General features: G+C 35.7%; 1 protein-coding gene across 11 annotated transcripts in view; it reads left to right on the top strand.

Annotated features, from left to right (window-relative positions):
• The window catches only part of LEMD3 (LEM domain containing 3), an 84379-nt gene that overhangs the window by 19353 nt on the left and 40018 nt on the right, over positions 1 to 25008 (top strand). For all 11 annotated transcript variants that reach the window (XR_002179892.3, XR_002179890.3, XR_002179893.3 and 8 more), the window contains exons 2-4: positions 12436 to 12473; positions 16637 to 16703; positions 18982 to 19049. Coding sequence is in view for 7 of the 11 variants with exons in the window: in XM_019952303.3 (XP_019807862.2) it covers positions 12436 to 12473; positions 16637 to 16703; positions 18982 to 19049 (173 nt within the window). In the remaining 4 variants the exon portion in view is untranslated. The remainder of the gene's footprint in view (positions 1 to 12435; positions 12474 to 16636; positions 16704 to 18981; positions 19050 to 25008) is intronic.

The raw sequence follows: 25008 nt of genomic DNA, 5'->3' as shown, positions 1-25008 counted from the left end.
TATCTCTAGTCATTTAAAATGGTAAACACACACATTGTAATTGAGAATGTTACTAAGTAGAAGACCTCATGAATTTAATTCTATGGGAAATGCATGTTTATTTTATTGTGCTGGAGATGGGTTGCGTGGTGTATCACAGATCCCTTTTGGATCTCTAAATTCTCTTTTACCAATATTCTTTCAGAACAGCTCTCTTTGTAACAGTTTCTTTTGTATTCTTGGCAATGTAAACCTTGAGGAAGTGTTATAGCCAGTCTCTAGTGTGTAACAGTTAATGTTTAAAATCTCTTAATGCAGTGAGCTGTCACCATGTTTAATAAATTGCAGTATTGCATTAGCATAAATTCCTTTGGGTGCCAAGATATCTGTTGCACAGATGCTTGCTATTATTTATAGGTTTGTTTCTAACCTTTGTGGGTTGACTTACTTTTATATTCATTTGTCACCATGCAGTAGCATAATTCTTTAACTGACATATATGCAAAATAGTTTTCAAGAAGAAACTATGAAAGTACTGAAAAAGCAGATTACTCAAACTTTTGGACCTTGGGCAGTATAAAGCTCCCATAATTTAAGTAGACATATTGCTTTGTCTTTATTTGAATGTGTTCTTATACTGCCTTTCCTCCTAATATTGGGTAAACTGCAGGAGTGTCTTTAGCTGATGAAATTAGATGGAGGCAGCAGCCTAATCATTTCCCTCTGGTTTTGAGCCGATGAGACTAAGGGTGTGTGTGTATGTATGTTTGTTGACGTGGGGAGAAATTATTATCTTTATAGTTTATTTTAGAGTAAGCTGTTGATATTTTCTTAAAGTCTAAGTCTTCTTTTGGATTAAACATTTTTTGAATGGGAACTTCACTTTTATTTGCTAGTCAGATTCAGGAATCAGTAATTCTATCAGATATCCTTTGAGTTATGGATGCTCTACTAAGATATCAGAATTAATTTTTAGAAGGAATAGACTGACTCATTAAAGTCTTTTAAATGTGATATTTTGATTTGCTAGTGATCTAATTTGCTAATTTATTGGATTGGCCAAAAAGTTCCTTCGGGTTTTTTTTTTAATATCTTTATTGGAGTATAATTGTTTTACAATGTTGTGTTAGTTTCTGCTGTACAGCAAAGTGAATCAGCTATATGTAGACATATATCCCCATATCACCTCCCTCATGAGCCTCCCTCCCACCCTCCCTATCCCACTTCTCTAGGTCGTCACAAAGCATCGGGCTGATCTCCCTGTGCTATGCAGCAACTTCCCACTGGCTATCTATTTTACGTTTGGTAGTGTCAGTGCTACTCTTTCACTTCATCCCAGCTTCCCCTTCCCCACCTGTGTCCTCAAGTCCATTGTCTACATCTGAGTCTTTATTCCTGCCTTGACACTAGGTTAATCAGTACCGTTTTTTTTTTAGATTCCATATATGTGCGTTAGCATACGGTATTTGTTTTTCTCTTTCTGACCTACTTCACTCTGTATGACAGACCCTAGGTCCATCCTCCTCATTACAAATAACTCAATTTCGTTCCTTTTTATGGCTGAGTAGTATTCCTTTGTATATATGTGCCACATCTTCTTTATCCATTTATCTGTCAGTGGACATTTAGGTTGCTTCCATGTCCTGGTTATTGTAAATAGTGCTGCAATGAACATTGTGGCACATGTATCCTTTTTGAATTATGGTTTTCTAAGGGTATATGCCCAGTAGTGGGATTGCTGGGTCATATGGTAGATCTATTTTTAGTTTCTTAAGGAACCTCCATACTGTTCTCCATAGTGGCTGTATCAATTGACATTCCACCAACAGTGCAGGAGGGTTCCCTTTTCTTCACACCCTCTCCAACATCTATTGTTTCTAGGTTTTTTGATGATGGCCCTTCTGACTGGTGTGAGGTGATACCTCATTGTAGTTTTGATTTGCATTTCTCTAATGATTAGTGATATTGAGCATCTTTTCATGTGTTTGTGGGCAATCTGTATGTCTTCTTTGGAGAAGTGTCTATTTAGGTCTTCTGCCCATTTTTGGATTAGGTTGTTTGTTCTTTTGATATTGAGCTGCATGAGCTGCTTGTATATTTTGGAGATTAATCCTTTGTCAGTTGCTTCGTTTGCAAATATTTTCTCCCATTCTGAGGGTTGTCTTTTCGTCTTGTTTAGGGGTTCCTTTGCTGTGCAAAAGCTTTGAAGTTTCATTAGGTCCCATTTGTTTATTTTTGATTTTATTTCCATTACTCTAGGAGGTGGGTCCAAAAGAATCTTGCTGTGATTTATGTCATAGAGTGTTCTGCCTGTGTTTTCCTCTGAGAGTTTTATAGTGTCCGGCCTTACCTTGAGGTCTTTAATCCATTTTGAGTTTGTTCCTCCAGTTTTTAAGTGGAAATAAGAGACACATTTTTCATTTTCACTAAGAACTTTATTGAACAATGTATTCACCCTTTTGTTGCACTACCTTCTGCCATTTTTCAGGCATCTTCATAGTTCCATCTTCCCAAAACTTTTTATCTTCTTGAGCAAAGAACTGTTCCAGGTGCCTTTTACAGTCTTCTGGGGAATTGAAATATTTTCCATTAAGAGAATTTTGTAAAGACTGAAATAAATGGAAATCTGAAGGTGCAATGTCTGGTGAATAGGCGGATGAATCAGAACTTCCCAGCCAAGCTGTAACAGTTTTGTCTGGTCATCAAAGAAACATGTGGTCTTGCATTATCCTGATGGAAGATTATGCATTTTCTGTTGACTAATTCTTGCTGCTTTTCATCGAGTTGGTCCAACTGGGAGCAGTACTTTTTAGAATTAATCGTTTGATTTTTCTGGAAGGAGCTCATAATAGAGGACTCCCTTCCAATCCCACCATATACACAACATCACCTTCTTTGGATGAAGACCGGCCTTTGGTGTGGTTGGTGGTGGTTCATTTCACCTCCCCACGATGTCTAACGTTCCACATTATTGTACAGTATCCACGTTTCATTGCCCACCACAATTTGTTTTAAAAATAGAATGAATGTTTTCATTACTCAGTAGAGAATTGCATGCGGAAATTAGGTCAAGAAGGTTTTTTTCATTTAACTTATGTGGAACCCAAACATCAAAGAGATTAACGTAACCAAGCTGGTGCAAATGATTTTCAGCGCTTGATTTGGATATTTTGAGTACGTGGGCTATCTCCCGCATGGTGTAACATTGACTGTTTTCAGTTAATGTCTCGATTTGATCACTGTCAACTTCAACTGGTCTATCCGACCGTGGAGCATCGTCCAGCGAGAAACCTCCAGCTCAGAACTTTGCAAACTACTTTTGCCACGTTCGATCAGACACAGCACCTTCTCCATATACTGCACAAATCTTTTTTTTTGCGTTTCAGTTGCATTTTTACCTTTCTTGAAATAATAAAGCATAATATGCAGGAAATGTTGCTTTTTTCTTCCATCTTCAATATTAAAAAAATGGCTACACAAAAATTCACCAATTTTGATAAGTTTCTTTTTAAATGCACGCTGATATGACAGCTGTCACAATGCAATCTGACAAAATTGTTTCGAATGAAGTTAAAGACAACTAAGCGCCGCTAGAGCCATCGTATGGGAAAACTGAACGAACCTTTTGGCCAACCCGATAGTATTAATTTTATTTTAGGTAAATGAAGCCAGTCTTGTAAAATCATTGGTAGATGAATTATCTCCAACTCAGTAGGTTAAGTGTGTTAGAAAATAATCGTGAATGTTTGTCAAACATTTACTTTTTAAAAATTACTAGACACAGGCTCCTACATTTTGGCTACTTCCCTATCTGCCAACTTTATGACACTATTTTAGTAAAAAAGATAAATTCATATTTGTAAATGTAAATTATATGAATTTTTAAAACTAAGACTATAATAGCCAGGTCTTTCTAAAACAAAACAAAAAAACCGTTATGTTACAGTAACTCTTCTAGTTTTTTGCAAAAGAAGAGGAAATTTTCTTTTTCAGTTTTCAATTTGTTAAGAATTTAGACTGATTTGTAAGGAAGAAAAATTTTTTTCTTGTACAGTAAGCTGCAGCTTTTAAAATTGGGGTTTAACCTACTGTATCTAGGAATTGAAGTGACCTTTTACCAGTTCTCTGATACGATTTTAGCACCATCAATGAATATTTATCGTTTCGTTTTTTTATACTTTTCCTCCCCTACCATTTTATTATGAAACATTTCAAACAGAAAATTGAAAGAATTGTGCTGTGAACACTCATACCCACACCTAGTCTACAGTTTACACACTTCCTATATTCACTTTATTATATGTCTTATCACTCCATCCACCGTTCTGTTTTTTTAAAAAATATATTTGAGTAAATTGAAGATATTAGGATATTCCACCCTTACATACTTCGTGTATATTATTAACTAGAGTGAGGTGTTTTTTTCTTTTTAGGTAAGATTTGCATGTAGTCAAATGCACAAATCTTTAATGTACCATCAGATGATTTTGACAAACGCTTCCAGCTGTGTAACTTAAATCCCTACAGATATAGAACATTACCATCACCTCTGTAAGTTTCCTCCTGCCCAGTCAATACTCCATCACTGTTTTGATTTTTTCACCATAGATTTGCTTTCCCTGTTTTAAAACTTCATATAAATGGATTCATAGAATACTCTTTTGTGAGGCTTTTTTCTCTCAGCATGACATTTTTGAGATATATTAATGTTGCATTTTCTAGTACATTCCATTTTATTACTCTTGGTTTATTTTTAAGGCTCAGATCTATTTTACACAGAAATTATTTATCCCCTTCTGAATTCTTAAAGCACTCTAATTTAAACTCTAAGGTATTGATTATATTATAGCTATTTTTATTATATATATTATAGCCATGTATATATAGCTGTTATAGCTACTTATTTATCTCCACTACTCCGTATGCAGCATGTTCTCAGAACATGGTGTATAGAATATGCTCCATTAGTACTTGTTGAACATTCTATGGTTATAAGTCTTTCTTACAGCTTTTGTTACAGAGATCCCAAACTTGGGGTACAATTACAATGTGAAATTAGTGCTTGAATGAAGATTAAATAAAAATTTCAGTTACATCTGTTATCAGTTTTTTCCAAGGAAGTCTTCATTTCTATGGTGAACAAATATGAGATTTTCAAATGACCACAAGGTTGAAAGAGACCATAATGTTCCTTATCATATAGGGATGAAGAATAAGAACCAATCAAATAATAAGGCTATTGCCAATTTAATTATGAGTTTTGACCTTTTATTTCCTTGGATACATTCTTTCAGTTTTCACTATATTCTTAGTACTTTGATAACCACATTTAAAGCCCTTTTTATTTTTATTTTATAAAATCACTCTGTATATTCTGTTATTCTTTAAGAAAACTTATTTGGAAGCAGCACAGGATTGTTGCCTCTCAAAAGAGCGCCAGTGAAAAGTTGGGAGTCCTATAGGATGAGAAGTAAAGAAGTATTTGCATTTTTGCCCTCCTTTCCTTCTCTTTCAACTGATTATCCCCATCTAGGTCTGTACCTCTGTAAATCCAGATAGATAAGTGAGGTAAACATGGAAAGGTTATTTATGAGTAGAACAAGGTGGTATAAGAGTTTACCTTAGGCAAGCTTTATAGTAGACAGTTCTTGTCCATATAATTTTGTCTATTTTGATTGCTGATTTAATCTCAATATTCACAGTAGTTTACTAATAAGTACACTTCAAGTGAACTGTTCCTGTGCTTTAGAATGACCACATATTTGGCAGAGCCGTGAAACAATAGGTGAACTTTCAGAGAACAAATGGGCAGTGTGCTGTGTTGCAAAAGAATGTACTGCCTTGTTCACCCTGTCCATATTTAGATCAGTCTGGCTGGCAGTGAAATGCAGAAGTGTTGGCCATACAGGTGCAGTGTTCTGCAGCTGTTGGAAACATTTGCCCTTCCCCTCACCCCCCACTTCTTCACATATAATTATGCTCTGTTTAAACCATTAATGCTAGAAGATGGGATTTGAGAATTTGAATGTCTGTTTACAAAAAGGTACAACTAAGAGAGATAATTGGTCATTTAGGCAGCTGAATTTAATTGCCTAAATGACGTGAAGTTTCCAAAGACTAAAACCTAGCCTAAGGCCATAGACTTTTAGAATTATAAGAGACTGCCTTTGAAAGAACATGTCTGCAGAGTTACTGCCCTCCAGACTGAACCTCTTGAGTTCAGGGCTTATATATTTTCATTTTTTAATATCCTGCAACCAGCATAACGCCTGACACCTAGTAGGCAACTTGATATATGTTTGTATCTTACATTAGCAGATGAAGCCAAAATATTGTTTAGATGTGGTATGGTACTAAATTAGAAAATTATGATTTTTTCTTTAAGCCGATGCCTTGTGGTAAGTTTTATAGCAGTCTTGAGAACAAAGTGCCATGGCAGCAGAGAGAAGGGCAGTGATTAATGCTGCCCGTGGTGGTCATCAGACACTTTATGTTTTGATAGGTCATGGAAAATCTTTTCTAGACTACAATTAGAGAACTTGGTTTTGAAGAGTTTTCCTCATCTAAGAGACATCAGTGTATTTTCCCAAAAGCAGTGTCTTTTCCTCCTTATCCCGATTTTGCGTATTTTTCATGCATTACATCATAAGGAGATTAAAGTTTAATGATTCCAAATCTGAAAGTTCTGGAGAAGAATGTTTTCCGTAAACCTAATAGAATAAATATTTTCTTTTCTGTAGTTTTTTCTATAATGAAAAGAATGTAGGCTTTGGAGTCAGACATAGGTTTGAATCCCATCTTTTTGAATCCCAGCTCTTTAAACTGCATTTACCTGAAGGATCATGCATCAGTTTCTCTGTCCATAAAAACAGGGGTAATACCTGCTGTAAAATAGTGGTGTAAGGATGAAATGAGCTATCTCCTAAAAGTGTGGCATCAGTATTCCTGGAACATATCAAGAGCTCAAGAAATATTATTTCCTTTTTATTCAAAGGAGAATCTTGTAGAGTAAGCAGGATTATAGTACCCCTCTGGTATTGGTGAAGCTGTTATTCTAGGAGACTGCATGGTGCCTTCAAGCGTCTATTCTTTCGGCATATATTTAGCACCCAGTATCTGCAAAGCAGGTAGAGATTTTGCAGTCTTGTTGGCGGAGGAAACAGCAACAAATAGTTAAGGTAGTGGGATACTGAGAGTAAATACATGGAGTTTCTGAGAAGAAGGTCCTGATAAGCTGCAGTGCTTAGGCATCCTTCATGACTGCAGGAGAGCTGCAAACTGGACCTTAAAGACAGAATGAAGGAGAAGGAAAAACATTCAGGCTTGAACAAGATCAGAAAGATCAAAAGCTCAGCCTTTCTGGCAGAAGTTTTTTTCCAGCTTTATTGAGATATAATTGACATATAACATTGTGTAAGTTTAAGATGTACAGCATGTTGATTTGGTAAATTTATATCCTGCAAAATGATTACCACCATAGCATTAGCTACCACCTCCATCCTGTCATATAATTATCATTTCTTTTTTGTGGTGAGAACATCTAAGAAATACTCTTTAAGCAACTTGCAAGTTTATAATACAATATTATTAGCTATAATCACCATGCTGTACATTAAATCCCCAGAATTTGTTAATCTTACAACTGGAAGTTTGTACCCTTTGACCAGTATTTCCCCATTACCTCCACTGCCCAGCCCCTGGTAACCACCACTCTACTCTCTGTTTCTCTGAGTTTGGTTTTTTAGATTCCACATATAAGTGATATCATACCGTATTTGTCTTTCTCTGTCTGAATTATTTCACTTAGCACAATGCCCTTAAGGTCCATCCATGTTATTGCCAATGGCAGGATTTCCTTCTGTCTCGTGGCTGAATTGTATATATGTACTGCATCATCTTTATCCATTCACTCATCGACAGTTAGGTTGTTCCCATATCTTGGCTGTTGTAAATAATGCTGCGATGAATATGGGGATACAGATCTCTCTTTGAGATCCTGTTTTCATTTCCTTTGGATGTGTACCCAGAAGTGGGATTTTACTGGATCATATGGTAGTTCTATTTTTAATTTTTTGAGGAACTTCTATACTGTTTTCCATAGTGACTGTACCAATTTACATTCCCACCAACAGTGTACAAGGGTTCCCTTTTCTCCCCACCCTCACCAAACTTGTTATCTCGTCTTTTTGAGGATAGCCATTTTAACAAGTATGAGGTGATAATTCACTGTGGTTTTGATTTCCAATTCCCTAATGATTAGTGATGTTGAGCACCTTTTCACGTACCTGTTGGCCAGGTATGTCTTCTTTAGAAAAATGTCTATTCTATTCTTTCTGACAGAATATTTTTATATGACTGGTAATAGTTTCAAGTATTCAGAACAGAAAAATGTTGAGGCTGTCTGTAGTTGGCTGTGCTGATGTAGAGAAAGCAGGACGAAAGTACCCTGAATGTACTATTTCCTCAGTTTTCAAGCAGATCATTCTTATCTAAATGTTTAGGACTCTTAAACTTAATCCAGAGAGGGGCCTGTCACTTACTACATGTGTCTTTCTTTTAAAGCATAAGCCGGATAACATGTTTCCAATTCTCTGAGGTTTCTTGCTCAGAGTAATATATAAAAAGTCTTCAAGGTTCTACATTATCTTACCTACCAACTCCCTTAATTTTACCAGTTTGACTTCATTTCTTGCTACTTGCCCTCTCATCCACACTGCTCTATTTCCAGGAGTAGTATGGCAGGCATGCTGCCACTTCACAGCCCGTACACTTCCTGTTCTTTCTGTCTATAAATCTCTTCCTTCACAGTCCACGGCTTGTCCCTCAGCTCTCTCAGGTTTCTATTCAAACGCAATCTGAGAAAAGGGGAGAAAAGGGAACCCTTGTACACTGTTGGTGGGAATGTAAATTGGTACAGTCACTATGGAAAACAGTATAGAAGTTCCCTCACATGTCAAGCACCATTCCTGCTGTTTTATTTCCAAAGCACTTAGAACCATTTGACGTACTATATATTTTAAAAGTGTATTTGCTCATTGTCTCTTCTAACGCCTCTAAAATATAAGCTCCTTGAGGGCAGAGATATTATTTATTTTATTCACAGCCACATTTCCAGTGCCTAGCACAAACTATTCAATAAATACTTATTAAATGAATAAACTTTATCTTTCTTTCTGAGTTGTAAAAGAACTGTGGTCATCACAGACTTTTCTTCCCTTTATTGCCACTGAGTGACCAAAATGGGGCCTTCCTGAGGAGGACATCAGTTCATTTGGTCAACATTAAACATACTTTGCGAATACAGGCATACCTCGGAGATATTACAGGTTTGGTTCCTGACACTGTAATAAAACGAATATTGCAATAAAGGGAGTCACAAGAGTTTTTTGGTTTCCCAGTGCCTGTAAAAGTTATGCTTACACTATACTGTCCATTAAGCGTGCAATAGCATTATGTCTAAAAAAACAATGTACCTACATTTATAATATACTTCATTTTTTCCCTTTTTATCTGGGAATTCATAATGGTTGACAATTTGGTCTCAGCCTAAGAGAATGGAAAAGAGTTTACACTTGATAGAAAGGATCAGTAAAACTAGTAACTTTTTTTGCAATTTATGTGAGAGAAAGAGGCTTAGAGAAGGAGAGGAAACAATGTGTCTTGAAAGTAAGTAGGAAACGATCACAAGATTAGAATTAGTTGCTTGAAGCAAAATGTGATGAGAAATCATTGGACGATTTTGAGGGGTCTAGTAGTATAATTAAAGAAATATTTTTAGGACTTTGATTTTTACAATTATTAGGATAGTCCGAAGAAGAGAAGTCAAAATTTAAGGACATTTATAAAAAAAAGTTTGGTATATTTGAGGTTTGAAATAATCTGAACAAGAAAAATGAAGGAGAAATGGCCACACCAGGAGAATTTGAGAAAAAGCAGTAATGAGAAGCTATTCGGGGTGTAGGGGTTATAGAAGGACAATAAGTTTGAAATACCAACTTGGCATTATCATTGCTTTAGGATAAGAGATAAGAACTATAATTTACTCTCAGTTTCCATTTTTTAGAGGCTAAAAAATCAGGTGGCATTTGCTGTAGATGTTTTTGGAATATGGTTTCTTCTCTACAATTGCCTAGTTAGCAGGGGGAGGGAGGAATGTTTTCACTAGGGGTAACAATATTTGTTGTATCCATTAGAAATTGTAGGTAATGTGGATGAGATAAAAAGTACTGATGTAGTTTTAGAAATACTGAAATGATTTAGGGGAATAAAAGTTAGATGCATAAAAATGCTTTTGTTTGCTAAAATTGCTGTTTTTAGATGGAGTTTCCTTTTTAAACTTAACCTCAAGACTACATTTACTTTTGTTAATTTAATAGGTCCATCTGTTAATTTAATAGGTGACAGTTGTCACAGGAAGTTGGGGAACATTTTTTTATCAGTAGGTATGTATATTGTTGGCTTTCAGATATGTTATGCTCTCAGGTATCTAAGCCTATTAGACAAGAGACAGAAACTTAGAAAGATACAAATGGCAGAGCAACGTTTTTCAACAGAATTACTATTCTGCTCTTTGGCTTTCCCTTTGTTATCCTATTCCTCTCCCTTTCCAGTTGCTCAGAACGTACCCTTCTCCAGCTTCCTGCAGAGTTTAACACTTTTGCTTCAGTGTTAACACATAGAGTAGAATAAAGAAGGACAGATTTAGCCTAGACAGCTCCAATAGTACTTTTCAAACACTGACTGTATGTTCAGTACTATGCTTGGCTCCAAGCATACAAACCTGAATACACGTGATCCCTTGTCATGAGAAACTCATAGTAGAGCAGTCTAGTGGCAGAGCATCCACAATCTACAGTAATACTTTCATAGAGATACTTGAAGAGCTAGTTTTCCATTTAATAATTTTAATAGAAACAAATTTGTAAGCAGCCAAAAAATGGTCCTCTCATGGCCTTTCTTCATAGATATTAAAACCTGTTTTTAGAATTGCATGCTTTAATATTTTTTAGAATTACTCTTATAGAGGGCAAATGAAATACTCATTGTTTAGTATTGTTTGACCAACTTATTTTAAGTAGATTGACAAAAGCATTTTTGGTAGTATATTGAACTAAATATGGCTTTATTTTAAATTGTTCAAATTTTACATTAATTAAAATTAGTGTTATTAAAAAGTATCTTTTTAGTCTAAGCATGTTCTGATTCTTAACATTTTATTTAATCTTTAAGCTATATTCCTCTTCCTAGTCCCCTACTGAGTACTTCTGATCTTCTGTTTTTCAAAATTTTTTCTTTCTCAGCATGAAAACCCTATTGCTTTATAGAAAAATGATGTCTGAAAATGCATTACCAAATCCCTTTAGATGATAGAAGAATACGTTTTTGCCTTGTTTTTTGTTGTACCTTTTAATTTAAACTGGTCTCACACATGAACTTTCTTAGAATCAGGCAGTTCCTGGTTCCTATGGGACTTCCTGTTTTCTCAAATAAAAGTAGAAAAGCACCTCAGAAAGGAAACCTGGTCAGTGTGAACTACTTTGTAGGCTCAGTTAGTCCTAGTTGTGACCTGGCTTATAGAGATCCAGGTATCTGAAAGCTTTGAATATTTTTGCATGCAATTTTAAAATAGAGGAAAAGGAGGAGATTCTAAATAATAACCAGAGAGATGCTACATAATCAGCCATGAACTTGTTTGTATCTTTTGGGGGAGGGTGGATGTATGGAGGTTGGATGGAAAGTGGTAAATCCTTTCTTTATAATATTTATTAGAAGTAAGAAGTTGTTTAATACTGAGACTTTATTCTTAGCCACTTTGATGTGTATATTTGTTTCATGCCACTTTTCCAGATGTTAGCAAGGACTAGGAAGTTTTGTTTTTTAATCATTGGAAGTAAGAATTCTAAATGAATTATTCAGTTTTAAAGCATCTTGTAGATTTCCTTAAGTAGTAACTGCCTTTAGTCTATATTTTGAAGAGAAACCAAGTTAAGGTGAAGAAATGATAGTCATTAATAGTAACGATAATAGGTAACATATATTAAGTGTTTGACACTATGCCAAGCATTTTATATAGTTTATCTCATTTAATCCTCACAACTGTATAAGGTAGGTATCATCATTACATCCTTCCATTACAGAAGAGGAAACTACAACTTAGAGTGGCTAAATAGATGGTAGTTCAAGGCCACGTTGCTAGAAAGTAGTGGAGCTAGGACTTGAACCAAGTCACTCTAAGTATTATAGAGCAAACCACAAAATCATAGAATGGTAAATATAGTAAGTCTGAAAAATTAGTTCCCCAACCTTTATTATCATCAGTTTGTTTATATATTGTTTGCATGTTTACATTCAGTTTTAGCATAGTACACGTTGGCATTTCCGAGGGCTTGTTTAGGGGGATTCTAATTCTCATTCTTAAATCATGCTAATAGTTCTCTCTTTTTCTTTCCTTGATAGTAAAAAACCCCTTTGATGAAACATTTGGAAACATAAAAGTAAGTAAAAAATCTTAATACTGATACTTTGTCTTACGTTTTATATGGTAAAGGTAGTAGGATGACTATCACCTAAAAAGTAGTAATTTTAAAGGGAATAAGTTTTCTTATTTTTGAGTATTCCTTGACCACAGTATAATTAAATCTGACACCGATTTCCACCTAAGAGCTGACCTGTTTATCACTTTGAGGTAAAAGCCACTGCCAAGTAAAATGGCAGTGGCATGTCTTCTGGGGATCTGGTCTTACCCTTAAAAGTATGCCTCTTTTCTTAATTGTTGGGTACCCTAGCAGTTTTTGTCTTTTTTGCCCTCCTTTTGTTCTCTTTCGATTTTTTGCTCATTGGCATGCCTTTTCAACTGTCAGGAAGGCAAAGGATTTAGAGTCTTATGCAACTTATTTATGATTCCTTTTATTTTTAAAGGATTTATAATGTTAATTTTAACCTAAGTTTTACTCACATGAAAATATTTTTCACTTACCATTCATCATTATAGGCACTCCAAAGATTATGATATTTGAGTTTATATTATAATATATACAATTAGTTGTTAATTTTTTTTATTATAGGAACTGACAGTAATACAGACCTGTACAGAAAACATTATTTGTTGTACTAAATGATATGTAATAATGTGTAATCAGATCCATAGAATGTTACTTTAGATTGTTAGTAATGATTATTTTCTGTAGTATTCTATTGTTGTGATATTGTTTTTTTAAAAAAGTTGACTTTATCATATTTAGTATAACATTGCTGCTGGCATCATAATTTAAATTTGCACAATATACTCACTGAACATTGAAAAGACAAGACTTTATTTTCTTCTGTATAATTTTCCCCTTGGGGGAACCTGAAGTTCCTAATCTCTAAATAATAATAATAATTGTAATGAAGATAATGGCAATTAACTTACATTAAGTGTTTATTCTGTGCCAGGCACTATGCTAAGTGTTTAAAATCCATTAATATCATTTAATCAGGGACTTGATACAAAAATTGAAAATATTCTTGAGAAAATTGGCTGAGATACAAGAGGGAAATATTTAAAGGTGATAATATGTGAGAAAATTTGGTAGAGTCACCCTACAGTTTGGTTTTTCCCCCAAGCATGAGAACTTTGCTTCAGAGAATGATTTGTGTTAGTAAAAGAAAATCTGGAGCTTATCAAAACACGCAATTAGAAGGTAGCTATTTCAAATTAAAAAATTATTTTTGTTTAATGGAAGGTTACTTGAAAGCTTACTTTAAATATGGATTTATTTGTAGATCTTTAACTTGTTTTCAGGGTGATCAGTAGACACATTTCAAGCTGAATATTAGGAGGCAATCTGAAAAGCAGACAGAATGGAAGAAGTTTGTAATGAAACTATAAGCCAATATAAGTTTCTGTAAGAAAGTAACTTTAACATTTGATTTACACGCTTTTCGGATTTACTTCTAGTTTAGCATATTGGTGCTAAAGATTATTGAACCTTTCTATTTCTCAAAATTGATTTGTTCCCCTTAATAAAATGTTCCATAAAAACTATTTAGGTCGTAATTTAGTTGATCATTTGGATGGCACTTGACACCCTTGTAATATATAGATGGTCATTTTGAATGAGTTGCTGTTGGAAAAATAATTCTTGAAAAAATTATAGCTGAGCTTTTTGGGCGTTTAAATGCATTGTATGCGAATGGAATAGCATGTATGTTATCCAGTATGAGATCCAGTTACATATGATTAGGTTTTGTTATTTCTTCTACTTGTCTAGTCCAGTGTTTTTTGTTGTTGTTGTTTTTAACGTATTTCTATATTTGTTTTTTGGCTGCATTGGGTCTTCGTTGCTGCACACAGGCTTTCTCTAGTTGTGGTGAGCAGGGGCTACTCTTTGTTGCTGTGTGGCGGCTTCTCTTGTTGTGGAGCATGGGTTCTAGTCGCATGGGCTTCAGTAGTTGCAGCATGTGGCTCAGTAGCAGCACACAATCCCTAGAGCGCGTGGGCTCAGTAGTTGTGGCGTGTGGGCTCAGTAGTTGTGGCTCATGGGCTCTAGAGCATAGGCTCAGTAATTGTGGTGCACGGGCTTAGTTGCTCCATGTCATGTCAGATCTTCCCGGACCAGAGATCGAACCCATGTCCCCTGCATTGGCAGGGAGATTCTTAACCACTGCACCACCAGGGAGGTCCTAGTCCAGGGTTAATATATGTGAATCAATAGATGAAGTTTATTCCCAGGCCTCTGATGTTCATTAAAGATGTAATCACAGAGGACAGTGTCAAATTTTTGGATTTAGTTTTGGTTTTGAAAGGGGTGTGGGGATAGGCATGATCAGGACATGCAAAACGAAAAGGGAATCGGTCTCTTTTCCAGTTAAGGAAGGAAACAAACTTCAAAACTCTCAACCACTTTAGTCCTGAAGCTTAATCAGATTTACCTTGGTTTTATATGTCAAGTCCACAACCTACAGTATCATTGGAACTCCTCATCTTGTTATGTTGAACGTATTTATTAAAAAACGATTTTGTGGTTTAATCTATCACAGATGCATAGCTTTCAGAATCTTGAATTTCAGCTACAGTTACTTTTTGATGTCTAATTTTTGCAGTTTGGATTTTTAAGCTTATGTGATAAGGACTGGCTTGATTCTGAATCAGGTTGAGATAGAATTGAGGGGGTAAAAAGCAAATGGGTTGGAAGGCAAGTAGTCAGCTGAAGGAATGTCACTTATCTCTAGCAACCATCTCACATAAAGCCAGGGACTCTGGTGGTAGGATTATGGAGCCTTTGATGAGTTTTTCTCTTCCTAGTACCACTCATTAAAGCTGCATTGATCCATAGTGTGCCATCCGTAGTGTGCAGACTTGTCTCTTCTGTCCTTGAACATATAGCGTGAAAACAAATGGATGAGATTACGTATCATTGGGCATATGAATTTTACTTTCCCAGCTTTTTTACTATCCTGTCTGAATTTGTTCCTGGTCGTGTTCTTACAGTAATCCTATTTTGTTAGAAACTTAAGGAGAAAGGAAATAATAAAGACGTAGCCCCCTCATAAATCATGAGTTTATTTCAAATAGTGTGATAAGCTATTCTTACCCCCTCTCCTAACCTACCCTCCCCCGTTGCTTGTATCAGTTTCTCTTAATTGTGATTGCTCTTAAATTGAGGTCTCATTGCTTTAGACTACTTGTCAGGGTGCTTAGACATTGCAGTAGTCTGCGCTCTGGTTTCCTTTCATATGGTCAGAATAATATTCCTGATGCACAGTTCTGTTTTACTTTTCTTGTCCTAAATGTTCAGAATGAAGTCAAACGCTTTGTCTTGGTATCTAGAGCTGTCTAGCCATTGATTCCAAACCGCTTTTCTAGTAGTTTGCTGAGTCAAAGTAGGCTCTGGTTATGTAAGAAATATAACCAAAGGTTTTATTCCTTCAGGCCCATGCTGTTCCTTCTGCCTGGAATGCTGGTCAATTCTATTCTTTCTGTGAAGCCCGATTCAGATATTCCCTCTTCCATAAATGGATCTTCCCTCCCCTCCATCTTCTGTATTTACATTGTACCTTGTTTGCAACTATAATATAACGTTTAGTCTGTTTTTTGCCCTTGAGAACAGGAACCATCTTGTTCCCTGGGTTTCTTGCTTTGTTGAGAACAGTTCTTAACTCGTAGTAGATGCTCATTAAATGTTTGTTTCACTTTAATGGTTCATAAATTTATACAGGGCCACTTTGGGACCTAGGAGGGGTTGAGGGTTAATTTAATTGAAGTGTCACTACTCATTCCCTTATTATGTGGTTGAGGCAGGTTAAAACAAAACATGAAGAAAACAGTCTCATAAGAATACACATGAGCGTGCATTGTATAGAGGGGGATTGGGAGCATTGTTTTGGTGGCTGGGGGAGTTTGTTGTATATAAGACATTTTCTAGCACTAACCTTAGTGCCAGTTTCCCAATCATCCTCAAGAAGGTAAAATATTTAGAGTGATAGTTTAGATTCTTAGATTAAGGTTTCTTTAAAATATGGTAGCCGTTGGTTAAATATGAATTTGTCTTTCAGATTATGTAGCTTCTATGGTTTTTAAGTTCATTCACTGTTTTTCTTTTCGAATAAAAATTATTAATTGGTGCATTTTTCTCCCCGGAATCGGATATTTTATAATAATTTCTTTTAAATTTAGGAAAGTGAGAAAAATCATATGATGAACACTTTATACAAGCTTCATGATCGATTGGCACAGCTTGCAGGTAATTGTTTTAACATTCATAGTCTCTAAAACTGTTTTGAAAATTAATTTGCATATATAGCATGCAGTATCAGTAGAAATGGTTTTTCCCAAGTTCAGTGTTGTTATATTACATTGTGGGGTGTTTTCTCTTTAGAAGTTTTTAGTCCTTATATGGAGTGGGTTTTTATCTGTATAGATATGTTTAATCAAGGCCTTCTTCCTGCCTGCCATATGTATACAATGAAATATAGATATATACTCTATGGTAAAAGTCATCACATTTTTTTATTGCATTGATAATAAAATTCTGAAAGCTTATATATTAGTTAAATTGGGTAAGCAGTGGATTAACTAAAATCCTCAAATATAAAAGTGCAGATTTTCCTTTGGTGATTGTATAGGTGTCATTTCCTTGGATAAAGTAAATATATTACAGAATTTTTTTCTCCTGAAACATCGCATTTTCCTCATATTCTGGTCTTAGTAAGACTTTGAGAGTTCTCAGGTATGCAACATACCTGCAATTAGAATAATATAGGTGAATTGGCATGAAGTTTAGCATTTATAAAAGCTGTAGTAGCACCTTATCTGTTTATTACCTTTTAACTTTTTTCAGTTATTTCACATATAATCTGAAAGAAGAGACTTTGGATTCTCTTCATATAAACAGTTACAAGAAAAGAAAAATGTAGTATTCCAAACTTTTGTTTGTAGCAGATCTTTTTGTAGAAACTAGATCATTGGTAGAAACCTAGTAGGTGAATGTGGAACTTCTCTGGTCGAATGGAAGCATTGAGAATCCTTACAGTTCCCCATCCTCTCACCAATCTTTGTTTTTTTTCGGGGTCCTTAATTCTGGTCAGTTTTTTTTTGGCTAATAATTGTGTGTATATCACTAAAAGTCTTCTTTGCATTGACTGACAGACTGTTATATACATATGCTGCAAACTGATGACATTTATTTGGTATGCTGTAGCACCCAGAAATGAAGTATATAATCTACATGGAATTCCTCATGTTGCTGCTACAAGCTTCTAGAGCTGTCTCTATAGCAGTGTTTTATGAAGTGTGTTAGATTGGCATAGTCTGGGGTGCTTTTAAAGATATAGATTCCTTCCTCTACAGCAGGGGTCTGCAAACTTTTTTCTGTGAAGGAGCCAGAGAGTAGATTTTTTAGGCTTTGTGGGATAGACTGTCTCTGTCACAACTACTCATTTCTGCTGTTAGAGCCTGAAAGCAGCCATAGATAATACATGAATGAGCGTGGCTGTGTTGCAATAAAACTTCATTTATAAAAACCGGTGGTAGGCCAGATTTGGTCTGTGGGTTTGCCAACCTCTGCTGCAGATCTGTGGAATTGGAATCTCTGAGGATGGATTATAAAGTTTGAAGACTTACATGTTCATCTAATAGGTATTTCTACCTGTTTTACAACCATGACCATTAAAATCTGGCTACTTGAACAAAATGATAAATAGGAGCATGGTTGCTTTTATGATAGAAAAATTTGCCAAGGATTTTACTTTAATTATTGTACTTTTATGTTAAATTTTTTTTTTAAAAAGTACTTGAAAGAAACAAGTGGGAGAAACTTAAAATTGAAGTTCATTGTAAGGATAATTGATCTCTAATAACCACAGATAGCCTGAAAAAGAAAAAAAAAGGCTTTGGATTCTTTTATAAATAGTTACAAGAAAAGGACAATGTAGTTTTCCAAACTTTTGTATGTAGTACACGTATTTGTAGAAACCAGATTATAGGTAGAAGCTTCTAATTTCCCTATTGATTTGTGTTATAATCATTTTTTAAGTTATGCATACTCCTTGCTAAAGATAGGCTTAGTAATACTCCGAAAATGCACATTTTAATTCAAACTTGAACTCTTGAATTATTAGCTTTAGTTAATAGATGTATGAGTTAGCACAATGAATTTTCCCCCTTGAAAAATAATACATCTATAGAGGGCTTTCTTTGTGCCAAGATCTATGGATAGGCATCAGCATGACATGGTTCCTACCCCAGGCTAACAATTTCATTGGGAATGTAAGAGGAATGTATGTTTCTATCTAGACTGAAATACATTTAAAGGTTGTGGTTGATATAAAAATATTTGTTTATATTGCCTATTGAAATTTATTTCTAGAAAATATAAATGAGTGTTTATCTTCTTTCTTTACTGATTATAATAATATAATCTATAATTGTGTAATTTGTAAAACTAGTTTGATTAATCATATTTGTTTTCTTCTGTTTAACATAGTACTGATTCAAAATTAATAATATGCTAATCTTTCCAGGAGATCATGAATGTGGCAGTTCTAGTCAGAGAACACTTTCTGTCCAAGAGGCAGCTGCATATTTGAAAGTAAGCAGTGAAATTAGAATTTTAATAGCTCTATTCTTAAAGTTCACAACTTATATCTACAGTACCATGCATTTGATTACTTTAATTGTACTGTTACAAACTTGGGCCTGCTGTTTGGTGTAATGTGAGCAGATAGAGAAAGCAAAATTACTCAACATTTTTTGTTTTAGTTTGTTTTAGAACATTCTCTGTGAGAGAATGCACATTAGTTTGGAAAGGGTGCAGACACCATTGGTGAGAGAGAAATTGAGATAAGTAAGTAGCATATAAGAAAGCAAGTGAGCATCTAACCATTGTCATTTATTTCAATTCTTCTGCCCCGGGATAATTTTATTTCAGGGTTCTAAGAGAATTTGCAGATGTATTTTCTATACCACTGTAAGTAATCTAGGAAATCCTAGATAAAAGGATAGGTACTAGAAGGTTAAGATGGACAGGTGTCACTCTGATTTCCAAAAAGGGGATAGTGGATTTTGAAAACCCTACTGGGGAGCTTGATGTTAATCCAGTTCCATAAAGATAATTCCATAAAGATGTGAGTACTTGCAGATGGAAATGCTGATCCCTAGAAGTTGGCATCCATTCATCGTGAACAAGTCATGTCATACAAACTTCATTTCCCCCCTTTTTGTGGTAAAAAAACACGTAACATGATATCTGCCCTAAAGTGTACAGTATTATTAACTATATATGCATCATTGTGCAGCAGATCTCTCAAACTTTTTCATCTTGCATTACTGAATCTCTGTACCCATTGCACAGCAACTCCCCCTTTCCTCCTCCTCCCAGCCCCTGACCACCACCATGTCACTTTCTGCTTCTGTGAGTTTGACTACAGTAGATACCTCGTAAAAATGGAATCATGCAGTATTTGTCCTTCTGTGACTGGTTAATATCTCTTAGCACAGTGCCCTCAAGTTTCACCCATGTTGTACTATATGACAGGATTTCCTTTTTTAAGGCTGAATAATATTCCACTGTATATACCCCACATTTTATTTATCCATTGATAGGCTGGTGAATATTTAGGTCTTTCCACTTCTTGGCTGTTGTGAATAATACTGCAGTGAACATAGGAGTGCAAATATCTCTTAGATCCTGTTTTCAATTCTTTTGATAAATACCCAGAAGTGAGATTGCTGGAACATATAATAGTTCTAGTTTTAGTAATTTGATGAACTTCCATACTGGTCTCCATAATGGCCGCACCATTTTACATTCCCACCAACATTTACAAGGGTTCCCTTTTCTCCATATCCTTGAAAACTCTTATTTTGTTTTCTTTTGGTTCTGGTTTGTTTTTTAATAATGGCCATGCTAACAGGTGTAAGGTGATATCTCACAGTGGTTTTGATTTGCATTTCTTTGATGATTAGTGATGTCAAGCATCTTTTCGTATACATATTGGACATTTTTATGTTTTCTTTGGAGAAATGTTTATTCAGGTCTCTTAACCCATTTTTTAAATCAGGTTATCTGATTTTTTGTTATTGACTTGTAGGAGTTCCTTATTTACTTTTGGATGTTAACCCTTATCAGATATTTGGTTTGCAAATATTTTCTCCCATTTCACATATCCTCTTTTTACTCTGTTGATTGTTTCCTTTGCTATGCAGAAGCTTTTTAGTTTGATGTAGTCTCACTTGTCTCTTTTTGCTTATGTTGCCTGTGCTTTTGGTGTCATATCCAGAAAATCATTGCCAGGTCATATTTAAAAAATCATTGCTAAGGGCTTCCCTGGTGGTGCAGTGGTTGAGAGTCTGCCTGCCGATGCAGGGGACACAGGTTCGTGCACTGGTCTGGGAAGATCCCACATGCCGCGGAGCGGCTGGGCCCGTGAGCCATGGCCGCTGAGCCTGCGTGTTCGGAGCCTGTGCTCTGCAACAGGAGAGGCCACAACAGAGAGAGGCCCGCGTAACGCAAAAAAAAAAAAAAAAAAAAAATTATTGCTAAGACCAATATCATGAAGCTTTTCCCCTGTATTTTCTTCTAAGAGTTGTTTTTTTAATATCATTCCTTATTTTTTGTTAATTAATTTATTTTTGCTGTGTTGGGTCTTCATTTCTGTGCGAGGGCTTTCTCTAGTTGTGGCAAGCGTGGGCCTCTCACTATCACGGCCTCTCTTGTTGCGGAGCACAGGCTCCAGACGCGCAGGCTCAGTAGTTGTGGCTCATGGGCCTAGTTGCTCCACGGCATGTGGGATCCTCCCAGACCAGGGCTCGAACCCGTGTCCCCTGCATTAGCAGGCAGATTCTCAACCACTGCACCACCAGGGAAGCCCCATCTTCTAAGAGTTTTATAGTTTCATGTCCTGTTTAAGTCTTCAATCCATTTTGAGTTGATTTTTATGTAGTGTAAGATAAAGCTTCAGTTTCATTCATTTGCATGTGGAAATCCAGTTTTCTCAACACCATTTGTTGAAGAAACTATCCTTTTCCCGTTGTGTATTCTTAGCACACTTGTTGAAGATCAGTTGACCATATATGAGACCTTCTCTGTTTTCTTCTATTGTTCTATGTGTCTCTCTTTACATCAGTACCGTACTGTTTTGATTACTGTACCTTTGTGATATGTTTTGAAGTCAGGAAGTATGGGGCCTCTAGCTTTGTTCTTCTTGCTTAAAATTGTTTTGGCTATTCAGGATCCTTTGTGGTTCCATATGAATTTTAGAATTGATCTTTCTCTTTCTCAAAAAAGTGCTACTGAGATTTTGATGGGAATTGCATTGAATCTGTAGATTGCTTTGGGTAGTATGGACATTTTAACAATATTAAGTCTTCCAATCATGAACACAGGATGCCTTTTCATTTATTTGTGTCTTGAATTTCTTTAAGCAGTGCTTGTAGTTTTCAGTGTATAAGTCTGTCACATTCTTGGTAATGTTTATTCCTAAGTATTTTGTTCTTTTGATGCTATTATAAATGACATTTTCTTAATTTTCTTTTCTGATTTTTCATTTTTGTGTATAGAAATGCAACTTCTTTTTTATATTAATTTTTTTATCCTGCAACTTTGCTGAATTGCTTAAATTGTAATGGTTTTTTTTTTGTGGAGTCTGTAGAGTCTTCTATGTATAAGATCGTGTTTCTGCAAACAGATAATTTTACTTCCTCCTTTCCAATTTGTATGCATTTTCTTTTCTCACCTAATTGCTGTAGCTAGGATTTCTAGTACTATATTGAATAGAAATGGTAACAATGGACATCTTTGCCTTATTCCTAGTCTCCAAGGAAAAACTTGGAGTTTTTCACAGTTAAGTATATACTAGACATTGGCTTTTCATATGTGGCTTTTATTATTTTGAGGTAATTTGCTTCTGTTCCTGATCTGTCAAGTGTTTTTAATAATTTAAGGTGTTGAATTTTGTCAAATGCTTTTTCTGTATTTATTGAAATGATCATGTGAGTTTTAATTTTTTGTTCTTTTAATGTGGTGTGTATCACATTGATTGGCTTTTGTATGTTGGACCATCCTTGCATTCTTGGAATAAATCCCACTTGATCATGGTGTCTGATCCTTTTAATGTGTTGTTAAAACTGTTGAACTCAGTTTGCTAATATTTTGTTGAGGATTTGCATCTGTATTCATCAGGGATATTGGTCTGTATTTCCTTTCTTGTAGTGTTTTCGTTCAGCTTTCGTGTCAGAGTAATGCTGGCCTCATAAAATGGTGTGGAAGTGTTCCCTCCTCTTAAAATTTTTTGGAAGAATTTGAGAAGCATAAGTGTTAATTCTTTTTTAAATGTTTAGTAGCATCCTCCAGTGAAACCACTGAATCCTAGACTTTTCTTTGTTGGGAGGTTTTTGATTACTGATTCAGTTTCTGTACTAGTTATAGGTCTGTTCAGATTTTCTATTTCTTCATTACTTAGTCTTGATAGGTTATATGTTTCTAGGAATTTATCCTTTTTTTTCTAGGTTATCCAGTTTGTTGATGAGTAATTGTCCATGGTAGTCTGTTACGATCCTTTGTATTTCTCTGACATCAATTTTAATACCTCCTCTTTCATTTCTGATTATGTTTGAGGCTTCTCTCTCTTTTTATTAACTAAGGGTTTGTCAATTTTGCTGATTTTTTCTAAAAAACCACCTCTTTGTTTTGTTGATTTTTTAAAATTTTATTTCTGCCCTAATCCTTATCATTTCCTTCTGTTAACTTTGGGTTTAATTCTTCTTTTTCTAGTTCTTTGAGGTGTAAAGATGGGTGGTTTATTTGAGAGTCTCTTCTTTTTTAATGTAGGCATTTACCACTATGAAATTCCCTCTTAGAACTGCCCTTGCTGTATCCCATAAGAAGCTGTTGGACTTCTTGAATCTGAACGTCCATTTCTTTCCCCAGATTTGGGAGTTTTGGGTCATTATTTCTTCAAATAAGCTTTCTGCTCCTTTCACTCCTCTCCTTCTGGGACTTCCATAATGCATGTATTGATCTAACTGATAATGTTCAGTAAGTCCCTTAAGCCTTTCTTCATTCTTCTTCATTCTCTTTTCTTTTTGTTCCTCTGGATAATTTCAAATGACTTATCTTTGAGTTCCTTGATTCTTTGTTCTGCTTGATTTAAGACTGCTTTTGAACCCATCTTTTGAATTTTTCAATTCAGGTATTGTATTCTTCAGCTTCAAAATTCCTGTTTGGTTCTTTTTAGTGTTTTCTCTTTATTGATATTCTCATTTTATTTATGCATTGTTTTCCTGAGCTTGTTGAACATCTTTATGACAGTTATTTTTAGATTTTTATCAGGTAATTCATATAGCTCAGTTTCTTTAGGGTCAGTTCCTGGAGATTTATTTTGTTCTCTTAGTTGGGCCATGTTTTCCTTGTTTCCTTTGTGTGCCTTGTTACCTTGTGTTGGGATCTACCATTTGAAAACACAGCCACATCTGCTAGCCTTTACAGACTGCCTTCATGCAGGGGAAGACCTTTACCACTGAGCTCAGATAGAGATTCTGGGGTCCCCTCAAACCTTTTTTGTGGATGCATCTTTTCTGGACCTGTGGGTGTTATTCCCAACTAGAGAGATTTTGCAGGTTTCTTTTTATAGGAGCTTGTAATCTCTTGCTCCCTCTGGTGTCTGTTTGCTATACTGCGGGTTCTCTGGAACCGCAGGAAGCTGTCCAGCTCTTTTTTATTTTCAGCAACCCCCAGGCATCTAGACTATGTCAGATCTCAGTGCTCTGAAACAAGTGATACAGAAACCAGTCCCTTGGGCAGCTCCCTGAGAAACTGAAACATTGGACACATGTTCCAACTCTTTCCCTCCTTGGGGAGAAACCAGGAGTTAGGGGTTTTCTGCCACTTTTCTGCACTGAGCTGCAGGGAGGGGCAGTGGCAAGTGAGTATGTATTAGTTCATTGCCTTTGTTCTTGGCAACCCCCAACCTGGTGCCCTTACCTATTAGTGCTAAGATTCAAGCAAGACAGAAGCCAGTCCCTCTGGCGGCCCCTGAAAAGTCTGAACATTGGGCATATGTTCCAGTCTTCTCTTTCCCTCCTCAAGGATAATCCAGGAGTTGGGAATTTTCTCCAGATCACATTATGGTATGCCAGGGGAAGGAGCTCCGGTGGAGTGAGTGTTATGAATTTTCCTACCTTCATGCAGCTAGTTTTGCACATGCTTGGGGTGTAGGAGGCTCTTAACCGGTTTCTAGATTTCTTACAAAGGGGTATTATTGAATTTGTGTCTCTGTGGGGGAAGGAGGGTCTGGAGCTTCCTATTCTGTCATCTTCCTGACGCCACCCCCTCTTTTTTTTTTTTTTTAAATTTAGAATGTAGTATAGTTCTAAGGCTTTCAGCGAGGTTTTAGTGACAATCTGCCATGATATGCTCGTCAAAAAAGAGAAATATGGACTCAGTTCTTAACTTAATCCATAACTTATATGTAGATACTTAAAAGATGTTGAGACAGTATAATATGATGGAGATTTGATGTTGATTCCAATTCTAGCACTGGCACATAGAA

Source organism: Tursiops truncatus, chromosome 11 (assembly GCF_011762595.2).
Source record: "Tursiops truncatus isolate mTurTru1 chromosome 11, mTurTru1.mat.Y, whole genome shotgun sequence".
NCBI classification, from domain to species: domain Eukaryota; kingdom Metazoa; phylum Chordata; class Mammalia; order Artiodactyla; family Delphinidae; genus Tursiops; species Tursiops truncatus.
The sequence above is the reverse complement of the archived record's forward strand: the minus strand, read 5'-3'. Positions and strand labels throughout refer to the sequence as shown.